This window comes from Somniosus microcephalus, chromosome 2 (genome assembly GCF_052327205.1).
Source record: "Somniosus microcephalus isolate GS21.2 chromosome 2, FLI_Smic_1.0, whole genome shotgun sequence".
Lineage (NCBI taxonomy): Eukaryota > Metazoa > Chordata > Chondrichthyes > Squaliformes > Somniosidae > Somniosus > Somniosus microcephalus.
This window is the reverse complement of record NC_140988.1, coordinates 186,834,579-186,847,156: the sequence shown is the minus strand read 5'-3', so window position 1 is coordinate 186,847,156 and position 12,578 is coordinate 186,834,579. Positions and strand designations below refer to the sequence as shown.

The 12,578-nt window shown below is 46.7% G+C and overlaps 1 protein-coding gene across 3 annotated transcripts in view; it reads right to left on the bottom strand.

Annotated features, from left to right (window-relative positions):
- stim2b (stromal interaction molecule 2b) overlaps positions 1-12,578 on the bottom strand; it is a 232,451-nt gene that overhangs the window by 48,311 nt on the left and 171,562 nt on the right. For all 3 annotated transcript variants that reach the window (XM_085968232.1, XM_085968226.1, XM_085968238.1), the window contains exons 5-6: positions 9,399-9,510; positions 2,214-2,329 (exon numbers count right to left, since the gene is read on the bottom strand). In XM_085968232.1, coding sequence (XP_085824358.1) covers positions 2,214-2,329; positions 9,399-9,510 — 228 coding nt within the window. The remainder of the gene's footprint in view (positions 1-2,213; positions 2,330-9,398; positions 9,511-12,578) is intronic.

The window sequence follows — 12,578 nt, the reverse complement described above, 5'->3', positions numbered from 1 at the left end:
AAAAAGTTAGAGATGTAACAGGTTTTAAGCAGGTGCAGAGGCAGGGAGGGGGAGGGGAGGGGAGGAAAGAACAAAAGGGATGGTCTGTACTAGGATGGAATCCATAAGGGTTATAGTCACCTTTCCTGCTAAAAATAATGGCGGAAAAAAAATCATCACAGAAAGTGCATTTGGAAAAGAGCATAATGGTAATATCAATAATACTTTGTTGTTCAAAGATCTTTTTAATCCTGTTCAGTATTTGGGCCAACAATTCAGTGCATCTTAGCTAAGATCACTTGATTGTTAGCAAGTGATTCAATGTACTTGTCGATGAATATGACTGAAAAAAAAATTGTGGTGGCAGAATTATCACCATTGCAATTTATGGCTGGAGATTTATGTCACCATGATCGGGACAGAAGGATCTATTTTATCTCTACAGTCTGCAACGGCCAGGATTTAGACAGGTAAGATCAATCCATCACACTCCACTGCCAGAATTGTAATGAATTGCACACCTGTTTGGTTTTATTGTTTTAAACAAATCCATCTTGAATTCTCAGCAATTTTTGAGGAAGCTCGTAATACTTCTATGAAGAAAGAATGAAAGCGAGGGGCTCTAGCTTTAGTGCTAATACTGAAATCCTTTATAGTACTTTGCAGATTTTTCTGATTTTACAAAACCCTTGCTCTTATCTCATGATTCCCTCACAGTAATAGCAACATTTATACTGAAGGCTTAGCAGTTTCCATTTCTTTGTATTATGGTTTCCTTCTAAATTTACATCCGTCAATGTCATTATTAATTACTTGGACAAAAAGGTCAGAACAAGGGTAAGGTACTAAACTCTCTTCAGTGTTAAATCCATAATTGCACACAGCATGTTATTTGAATCGTAAGACTTCCAATAATATTACTAATGTTGGAGAAATATTTGAAATTTAGCTCACTGCACTGCAAAATGCATTATCCCACATATACATTGTTAAAATACACCTATTAATCCTGAAGCTGCAAATTTTCTGTTTGCTACCCTCACACTGGCCTGTCTGGTTGAAATGGCGTAACAGCTGTTTCCACCAATCCTCCACAAAAATGACAAAGGGAGATCCGCAGAAATTCTATCCCATTATATCAAGAGGGTCCAAGCACCACAAAAGTACTATGTGTAGCAACAGTGCCACCTAATGGGGAGGCAATTACCCTGACTGAGCCATCCAATGCTCATTCTCAGCCTCTCTCAGGATGCATGTTATATAGAACTACATCAAATACACAGCACAGAAACAGGCCATTTGGTTCAACCAGTCCATGTCGGTGTTTATGCTCCACTTGCACCTCCTTCCATCCTTCCCCATCTAACTATCAGCATAACCCTCAATTTCCTTCTCCCTCATATGCTTATCTAGCGTCCTTGTCCTGATTTATTTTTATTTTTTTTTATTTTTAAGATTCATGCTGTGATTGTAACATAACACTACTAAAGGTGCGATAAAAATTAGCAACAGCCAGAATCTAGCACAAAGACTTCAATTCCATGAGTGCTCAACAATAAACCTTAGGCTATCCTGATGGTTAACCAATGATTAGCCGAATCATACAGAGCAGCAAGTTCCCAGGATCAATGTACAGGAAACTTTGGTTTATCCGGAGGTTGTATGTCCGGAAACCTCGATCTACCGGCAGAAATCAGGAGCCGTTTTGTTAGGCTTTGTTTTCATCAGTCGGGCTCTGGAAAGTCTCTCTGAAGCTGTTGCTAAGCTACAGAGACGCTTCCAAGGTACGGGCCGACTGTTTACAAGCTGTTGCTAAGCAACAGTGTTTGTTGTCAGATACGGAGATGAAAACCTCCGTATGCTTCAACATTAACTTTGTATGTCCGGCAGTTTTGATAGATCGGCAACAGCTCAGTCCCGTCGGTGCCGGATATAACAACGTTTCCTGTACTGAGCTGGCTGATGTCAGTCATGGCAGCAGTATGGATATTACAATTGACCTCAGCTCCCCTGAGTTATGAAGGAGAAAAAAAAAATCAGCCAAGGTTCCCTTTCCTGGTTGCTATCTGCCAACCCAGACCGAGACTCTAACTTGGTGCTTTAGATTGGCAAACTACTAATTAGTTGGCAGGACTAGTGGCTAGGGAAGTGATGGAAGATGAATGAATACCTGTTACGAACTCATAAAAAGCTGAATATTTTAAAGGAAACAAGCATTCTTAGCTGATACTCACGTATCGGAGCTCCAAAGAGCACAGCATCCAGTGCCTTCAGTTGAAGCTTCTGTCTGTGACTCCGGTCAGTGATTTTCAAATTTGAGATCATAAAAGGAATCTCATTCACAGCTAACCTAGAAGACAAACACAATGATTTTAGAAATACGACGCTTATAACAGTAATGAGATAACAAATATAAAACTTTTTTTTTTTCCTTTCAGGCGTCAAGGATCGCAAGCTTCAACGACTCTTGGACACCAACACCCCTCCGGAACCTTCTTCCCCTTCACTTTCCTCTGACCCCATCCGTTCTTCCAATCTCACCCCCTGCCGTGTTTTCTCTATCCCCTCTGTCCTTCCCCTCTCTGACCCCGAACGATCAGTCCTCAGCAAAGGCCTGAGCTTCATCCCCTTACGCCCTCACCTCATTGAATTTCGAGCTCGGCATGACAGAGCTCTTTTTCCCCCGCCTTTATCTCTGTGCCCACTTCTTTGGCCAGGAGTCTTTCCCCCAGCACAGCTGACCCTTTCTTCCGTTTTCAGAATTTTTGTTCTACCTGGACCCCTCCCTCTGGCCTCTTACCATCTCTAGATCTTTTCATTGCAAACTGCCGGCGTGACATCGGCCGTTTCCATTTCTCTGCTCCCCTCACTCACTCCAACTTACCTCCCTCTGAACTTGCAGCACTTCATTCTCTCAGATCCAACCCCAACATTGTAATTAAACCTGCTGACAAGGGTACTGCTGATGTTATTTGGCAAACTGACCTCTACCTAGCGGAGGCTCCGCCAACTCTCCGACACCTCCTCCTACCTCCCCCTGGACCATGACCCCACTACCGAAAATCAAGCCACCTTTTGCAAGACTGTCAGTGACATAATCTCCTCTGGAGATCTTCCCTTCACGGCCACCAACCTCATAGTTCCCAAACCCTGCACAGCCCACTTCTACCTCCTTCCCAAGATCCACAAACAGGACTGCCCTGGTAGACCCATCGTTTCAGCCTGTTCTTGCCCCACAGAACTTATCTCTTCCTATCTCGACTCTATTTTTTCTCCCCTTGTCCAGTCTCTTCCCGCCTACATCCGCGACTATTCCGATGCCCTCCGCCACTTTAGTTTCCTGGCTCCAACCGCCTCCTTTTCACTATGGACGTACGATTCCTCTACACCTCCATCCCCCACCAGGATGGCCTGAGGGCGCGCCGCTTCTTCCTTGAACAGAGGCCCAACCAGTCCCCATCCACCACCACCCTCCTTCGCCTGGCTGAACCTGTTCTCACATTGAACAACAACTTCTTTGACTCCCCTCACTTCCTCCAAAATAAAGATGTTGCTATGGGAACCTGCATGGGTCCTAGCTATGCCTGCCTTTTTGTGGGATATGTGGAACATTTTTTGTTCCAGTCCTACTCAGGTCCTCTCCCTCACTTCTTTTTCCAGTACATTGATGACTGTATCGGTACCATTTCCTGCTCTCGCCCTGAACTAGAAAATTCCATTCACTTTGCTTCCAATTTCCACCCTTCCCTCATCTTCACATGGTCGGTCCTATTTCCCGCACTTCTGCTCTCACCCCTTCCCCTCCCTCCAGGAACCACGATAGGGTCCCCCTTGTCCTCACCTTTCACCCCACCAGCCTCCACATTCAACAGATCATCCTCCTCCACCATTTCCGCCACCACCAAACACATGTTCCCCTCACCTTCCCTTTCAGCATTCCGAAGGGACCGCTCCCGCCGCGACACCCTGGTCCACTCCTCTATCACCCCCAACACCTCTTCCCCTTCGCCCGGCACCTTACCGTGCAAGCACAGGAGATGGAACACCTGCCCTTTTACCTCCTCCCTTCCCACTGTCCAGGGCCCCAAACACCCCTTCCAGGTGAAACAGCGATTGACTTGTACTTCTTGCAATTTAATATACTGTATTCGCTGCTCACTATGTGGTCTCCTCTACATTGGGGAGACCAAATGCAGATTGGGTGACCGCTTTGCGGAACACCTCCGTTCAGTCCGTAAGGGTGACCCTGAGCTTCCAGTCGCCCGTCACTTTAATTCTCCGTTCCACTCCAACTCTGACCTCTCCGTCCTCGGGCTCTTACACTGTTCCAATGAAGCTCAATGTAAGCTCGAGGAACAGCACCTCATCTTTCGATTAGGCACTTTACAGCCTTCTGGACTCAACATCGAGTTACATAGAAACATAGAAGATAGGAGCAGGAGTAGGCCATTCGGACCCTTGAGCCTGCTCCGCCATTCAATGAGATCATGGCTGATCATCCAAATTCAGTACCCTGTCCCTGCCTTCTCTCCATATCCCTTGATCCCTTTAGCCTTAAGAAATATATCTAACTCCTTCTTGAATATATTTAATGAATTGGCCTCTACTGCCTTCTTTGGCAGAGAATTCCACAGGTTCAGGGTGAAGAAATTCCTCATCTCATCTCTGTCCTAAATGGCTTACCCCTTATCCTTAGACTGTGACCCCTGGTTCTGGACTCCCGACCATCGGGAACATCCTTCCTGCATCTAGTCTGTCTAGTCCTGTTAGAATATTATAAGTTTCAAATGAGATCCCCTCTCATTCTTCTAAACTCCAGTGAGTACAAGCCCAATCGACCCAATCTCTCCTCATACGTCATTCCTGCCATCCCAGGTATCAGCCTGGTGAATCTTCGCTGCACTCCTTCCATGGCAAGAACATCCTTCCTCAGATAAGGCAACCAAAACTGCACACAATACTCAAGGTGTGGTCTCACCAAGGCCCTATACAACTGCAGCAAGACATCCTTGCTCCTGTACTCAAACCCTCTCGCTACAAAGGCCAACATACCATTTGCCTTCTGCACCTGCATGCTTACCTTCAGCGACTGGTGCACAAGGACGCCCAGGTCTCGTTGCACTTCCCCTTCTCCCAATCTATTGCTATTCAGATAATAATCTGCCTTCCTGTTTTTGACACCAAAGTGGATAACCTCGCATTTATCCACGTTATATTGCATCTGCCATGCTTCTGCCCAATCACCCAACCTGTCCAAATCATACTGGAGTTTCTCGGCATCCTCCTCACAGCACACACGCCCACCCAGCTTTGTGTCGTCTGCAAACTTGGAGATATTACATCTAGTTCCCTCGTCCAGATCATTAATATATATTGTGAATAGCTGGGGTCCAAGGACCGATCCCTGCGGTACCCCACTAGTCACTGCCTGCCACTCGGAAAAAGAGCCGTTTATTCCAACTCTTTGCTTTCTGTCTGCCAACCAGTTCTTTATCCAAGTCAATACCTTGCCCCCAATCCCATGTGCCTTATATTTACATGCTAATCTCTTATGTGGGACCTTATCGAAAGCCTTCTGAAAGTCCAAATACACCACATCCACTGGTTCTCCCTTATCTATTTTACCAGTTACATCCTCAAAAAGTTCCAGTAGATTAGCCAAGTTAGATGAGTTCGACAATTTCAGACCATAACCTCTGCCCCAATCTTTTTTTTCCCCATTTTTTTTCTCTCTCACATGGCAGATGTCGATCATTCTGCCATTGCCATTTACACTTCATCTAGAGTCCTGTTTTGTTTCTTAACTTGTCCCATAGCCATCTCCTTTTTCCTTGCACCATCATCCCTTTTGTCTCTTAATCTCTCCTGCCTTCCATCCTATCACAGACCTTCCCTTTTGTTCTTTCCTCCCCTCCCCCATTTCCCTGTCCCTACACTTGCTTAAAAACCTGTTCCATCTCCAACTTTTTCCAGTTCTGACGAAGGGTCATCGACCTGAAACGTTAACTTTGTTTCTCTCTCCACAGATGCTGCATATTTCCAGCATTTTCTGTTTTTATCGATATATATATATAAAACGGTATGTCTCTCTGTCTGTCTCTCTGTCCGGCTATACAATCAAAAGTTATAGAGCGTACCTACACGTGTGTTACATCAAAAGAAAGCTTACGATTCCAGAACGGTCGTAAGCATATTTACGTTTCAGTGAGACAAAAATTGTGCCCGCGGTATCCAAAAAACGTTCAAAATTCCACTCATTATCTGCTCATTAGCATTGAGTGATGTCGAGGTCGACCAATCGTACGGTCGAGCGACCCGACGGTCGACCAATCGCTGCGTGGTGGGGGCGGGTTCCTGGCACGTGCGGGCGGGCCCTCCTAGAGTCGAGTGATGGGACAATTGACCAATCCTATGCTTCGGTGACCTGACGGTCGACCAATCGGTGCGTGTGTGGGCGGGCCTTATCGTTCTGAACCGAGGTGAGTCGCCGCCAGCTTGATTCCAAACTTTTCATTTCTTTTTCCCGCTTTCTGCGTGTTTCTTTTCAAATATACATTTCCAGCAAAAAAAAGTTGCTTTTAAAACACAAATTGTTTTTTAAAAAAGTTAATTAATTTCTACATCTTTTCTCTAACCTCTATAATTTTACTACCTTTCACCATTTTTGTAGGCCTCGAAGCCTGGGCCTCTCCTCCGCACCCACGCCCGAGCTAGGCACCTCCCGGCTCCAATCAACAAGTGGCCCTTGATCGCCGCCATCTTTGTGAAGGCTGGAGGGGCGGGCCTCAGCCGAGCGTCGCTACCCGCCGCCATCTTAGTAAAGGCTGGTGCGGCGGTGGCGGCACGGAGCTCCGCGGAGCAGGTGCGCGGCGGCGTCTCACTCTCCCCCCCCAGTCTCTCTCTCTCTTCCCCGCGTCTCCTGAATGCGCGGGGGAAGAGGCCCGGGGCACCGTGGCCGCTTTCGGAGACTTCAACTCCGTGACAGGTGAGGAGGGTCTTTCTTGTTCACGTTGGGTGGCGGGCGGGTTCCCCAGGTGCTGATCCCTGGTGGTGTGGGGCTGGAGCCCGGCTCTTACCTTGCCCCGGAGAGCGGGCGGACGGCGGGGCCTGGAGTAGCAGAGGGGAACAGTCAACAGACAGACATCAGAGAGACAGAGAAATAGGGAGAGGGGGAGGGAGAGGGAGAGGGAGGGAGAGGGAGAGTGAGGAGAGGGGCAGGGAGGGAGAGAGGAGAGGGGCAAGGAAGGAGAGGGGAGAGAGAGGGTGGGGGAGGAGGAGGGAGAGGGCAAGGGGGGGAGGGTGGGAGAGAGAGTAAAGCAGGGAGAGACAGGGGGAGGGAGAGAGAGAGGGGTGAGGGAGGGAGAGGGTGAGGAGAGGGGGAGGAAGGGAGGGGGGAGGGAGAGGACAGGGGGGAGAGGGGGAGGGAGGGAGAGAGAGTAAAGCAGGGAGAGACAGGGAGGAGAGAGAGGGTGAGGGAGGGAAAGAGTGAGGGGGTGGGACAGGGAGGGAGAGCTTACCTTCTTCCTTCCTTCGCAGGGGTCCATCGGGCCACCTTCCCCCCCGTCTCTCTCTCTCTTCCCCCTCTCCCTATTTCTCTGTCTCTCCGACGTCTGTCTGTTGACTGTTCCCCTCTGCTACTCCAGGCCACCTTCCCCCCCAGTCGCTCTCTCGCTTCCCCCCCCAGTCGCTCTCTCTTCCCCCCCCAGTCGCTCTCTCTCTTCCCCCCCCAGTCGCTCTCTCTCTTCCCCCCCAGTCGCTCTCTCTCTTCCCCCCCCAGTTGCTCTCTCTCTTCCCCCCCCGTCGCTCTCTCTCTTCCCCCCCAGTCGCTCTCTCTTTCCCCCCCCAGTCGCTCTCTTCCCCCCCGTCGCTCTCTTCCCCCCCCAGTCGCTCTCGCTCTTCCCCCCAGTCGCTCTCTCTCTTCCCCCCCAGTCGCTCTCTCTCTTCCCCCCCAGTCGCTCTCTCTCTTCCCCCCCAGTCGCTCTCTCTCTTCCCCCCCCAGTCGCTCTCGCTCTTCCCCCCCAGTCGCTCTCGCTCTTCCCCCCCCCAGTCGCTCTCGCTCTTCCCCCCCCCCAGTCGCTCTCTCTCTTCCCCCCCCAGTCGCTCTCTCTCTTTCCCCCCCAGTCGCTCTCTCTCTTCCCCCCAGTCGCTCTCTCTCTTCCCCCCCCAGTCGCTCTCTCTCTTCCAAGAACATGCCCTCGAAAAAGCCTCGGCACCGCCAGGCACTCCAGCTAGTAACAAATATAGTAATGAGGAATTAATCTGTACAATGTGGTATAACTTGCTTTTCCACAACTTATTTTTATAATTTTTTCCCTCTCTTTCCTCAAGGTGCTGACTTTTGCTGGACCAAGGTTCCATTGGCATGACCAGCCCTCCAATAAATCACAAAGTGGCCACTCTTGACGTGAGCCTAGATAGTGAGTTTTGGCAGGCGAATTGACTGTGGAACACATCACTGCTGGGCTTGATCCTGTTCTCACTCAAATGTATGCAAAAATGCACTTTCCAGCAGGAGTCGCTAACTGGCAATCGGGGGCCAGAGGTGCGATAATAGCTCCGAGCCAGGAAATGAGGATTTTCGGAGGGGAAGTGATAGGATGGAGGTGGGTTGGAGTCAGGTTTCCCATTTTAACATTTTTTTAACCCCACACCCACCTCCTCCCCCGCCAGGGGGTTAAAATTAACCCCAGAACTCTGGCTCAAGTTTTTCCTTCCTGACCCAAGGGTGGTGAGACCAACTGTAGCTCCTCCACCCAATTACTGCCCCAGCTAGGAACAGCTGACTCAGTACAGACTACGAATCACGCCAGAGGCCGTCTGATCTGTATGGCTTAGTACTACACTGGATGGTGTCTTTAAAACCACATCATTGGGGAAACCACACCTAAATCGCTGTAAATATCAAACTCAGGAAGGCTGTGTCTCCATTTTTAATCTAAACTTCAGACCATAAGAGCTGCCTATTAAAAAAAAACATAAAAACTTGGAAAAGATCATGTTGTCTATCAGATGTGTTCCAATATGCAGGTTATTATCCACATTCATGTCATCAGACTGCCTCGAGATGGTTGGTTAACTCTGGATTCTGGAAGATTCTTGGCTAGCAGTAACAGTTACGGATTGTTAGGTAAAATCGATTACATTTCAGAAACAATTCAAGTTTCAGATAAGGTTAAAACTTAGGGAAGTAATAGCTATTACCAAAAGAAAGAGCTTGAATGTATATATAGTGCCTTTCATATCTTCAGGATGTCCCAAAACACTTTATAGCCAATGAATTACTTTCCAAGTGTTCATTTTGTCGGAACACTTCGTATTATCTTTGTCAGCCTTTAAGCAAATCTCCAGTTTTAGGGGTGTTCTAATTATACTCAAATGAACAGAAAACCCAACAGTGATCAACTTGCAGCAAAACTAACCTGGGTAGGCCGACTCCTCGAATTTTGTTTTCCTGGAAAATCTTTGCATACTGTGGCAATTCCACAAAGTGAACTAACCAGTCCATCGTTTCATCTACTGTCCAATTGTATACTGCAAGAAAAAGACATACTTAATGAAAAATCAAATATAATTAAATTCAACAAAAACAAGGTGTTAGATCAATATATTAATTAGCATCAATGAGGAAATGTTCTGAACCTGTACATATCTTTGTCTCTCTCCTGTATCCCTACTGATGTCCTACAGGGAAGGAAACTTGCACTCCTCCTTACCCACTCTGGCCTCTAGGTGACTCCAGACCCACACCAACGTGTTGACTCTTAACTGACCTCTGAAGCGAGCCACTCACTTGTATCAAGAAAGCGGCCCATCACTGACAAGGTTGTTTTTGTGACTGGAAGCCTGTGTCCAGTGGTGTACCGCAGGGATCGGTGCTGGGTCCTTTGCTGTTTGTAGTGTACATTAATGATTTAGATATGAATGTAGGAGGTATGATCAGTAAGTTCGCAGATGACACAAAAATTGGTGGAGTGGTAAATAGCGAGGAGGGAAGCTACAGGACGATATAGATGGGTTGGTCAGATGGGCAGAACAGTGGCAAATGGAATTTAACCCTGAAAAGTGAGGTGATGCATTTTGGGAGGACTAACAAGGCAAGGGAATACACAATGAATGGTAAGACCCTAGGAAGGACAGGATCAGAGAGACCTTGGTGTGCATGTACATAGATCCCTGAAGACAGCAGGACAGGTAGATAAGGTGGTTAAAAAGGCATATGGGATGCTTGCCTTCATTAGCCGAGGCATAGAATATAAGAGCAGGGAGGTTATGATGGAGCTGTACAAAACGCTGGTAAGGCCACAGCTGGAATACTGTGTGCAGTTCTGGTCGCCACACTATAGGAAGGATGCGATTGCATTGGAGAGGGTGCAGAGGAGATTCACCAGGATGTTACCTGGGCTGGAGCGCTTCAGCTATGAAGAAAGATTGGACAGGCTGGGGTTGTTTTCCTTGGAGCAGAGAAGGCCGAGGGGGGGACCTGATTGAGGTGTACAAAATTATGAGGGGCATAGATAGGGTAGATAGAAAGGAACTTTTCCCCATAGTAGAGGGGTCAGTAACCAGGGGGCATAGTTTCAAGGTAAGGGGCAGGAGGTTTAGAGGGGATTTGAGGAAAAACTTTTTCACCCAGAGGGTGGTTGGAATCTGGAACTCACTGCCTGAAAGGGTGGTAGAGGCAGGAACCCTCACAGCATTCAAGAAGCATTTAGATGAGCACTTGAAACATCATAACATACAAGGCTACGGACCAAGTGCTGGAAAATGGGATTAGAATAGATAGGGCTTGACGGCCGGCACGGACACAATGGGCCGAAGGGCCTCTTTCTGTGCTGTATGACTCTATGACCACCTTCTCAGGGAAACTAGGGATGGACCTTGCCAACGATGCCCATATCCTGAGAATGAATAAAAAATATTCTTCATTTTCTTTAAGCAATTTCTCTTGACTGTTATGCTTGCTGTATATCATAGTCTGCCAAATTGATCACAGGATTGACAATACAATCTTTCTTGATGAGAATCAATTAAAAAAAAACTGTCACATCCCTGAGGGCCACAATTTCTTTAAAATTATGCCTGCTGTGAATGTACTTAAAGAATTGTGACCTAGTGTTCAAATCCAAAAACTCTCAAGAATGTTTATATTACTTGCTGATCTGCCTGGTTATTACACATAGGGAGTCAAGATCGAGTACAGTAGTCAGATCAAGCTGGAGGATAACTGGACCAGGATGGGAGACAGGGATATAGAGATGGTGGAAAGGAGGGGGGAAGAAGAAAAAGAAAGCATGGAAGGAAGAGAGTAGGCGTAAGCGAGAGCATATAGAAGGGATGAGAAGAGAGGTGGGAGAATGAGAGAGGAAAAGGTGGAGAGGGAGGGAGGAGGAGGGAAGAGAGATGGGGAGGTAAAGGAGGAAAGAGGTGAGAGGATGTCAAACTGTCTCGAGGTGGGGGTCCAATATTACTGTTGCATGGGGGTTGGGGGGGGGGGGGTTAAGGTGCCGCTACTCAATGGGGGAAGGTTCCACTATTTCTGCTCAGAGTAGGAGTTTTCTCTTGCTGCACAACAGGTACAGCAGGGTAAATGTTGAGCTTTTAAAAATGGATTTTGCCACAGACCAAGCTTGACATTGGAGTTTTCAATTCAATTTGAATGGAATGTTGAGATTCATTCAGCATTTTCAAATATATATACATATACACGCACCTAACTTTCTACTCCTTTGGCCAATGAATGGCCACTTTTTTGAAGCCAGACATGGATTGATGGATAATAGTTGAGTCAAGTGTAGTGCAGAAAATAACCAGTAGAGGGAGGCCAATTCATCGACAAGCTGGGTGCATATGTGCTGCTTTGCTTATGGCTAAATACTTTCATATTACATTTAATGTAGAAAAGAAAGGCACTGCACAGCTTCAAAACATATTTGTACCAACATATAACTTTACAGGAACTTTCCCTTCCTTATGAGGCCAATGGTAGTTTATCATTTGAATTCATAAATAACAGCTGCAGAACTATGACCCGGTTTTATTTATTATTCTGGCTCTTACTATTGTTTTCATTAACTCTTATGCAAATTAAATGTTTCGGTTATGTAAATCTTTAATTATACCATCTTAATAATTTCCACAAATTTCTAATGATTAATTGAGAATTAGAGAGAGCAGGAGACACATTAAATTAACATTAAAAACACTGTGTGTTCTTTCTGTTGCCGGAATGCTACTATAGTCTTTAACAGGGTGGTTATATAATATAATCATTAAGCCACTTGTTCCAAAACTCTGAATATATTTAAAGTGTATTTCAACGCAGTAAAAGAGAGCGCATTACTCAGTTAATTCCTCTCTTCGACACCAACAAAGCCCTAAACTAGGATTCCAATCTTGTTATACTGCCTCACCCAATCACATGATGTAAAGCCGTACAGCAGTTGTTATGGCAGTGCTAATATGCAAGACACAAACTCTAGTCATAAAACGCAAACCGGTTAGGCTACTGTCACATCGGGTAAGCAATAATCGTCAACGCATAAATCTATTCAACGTAATTAATCCATTTCCAGTCAAACCTTCCTTATGCAACACTTACC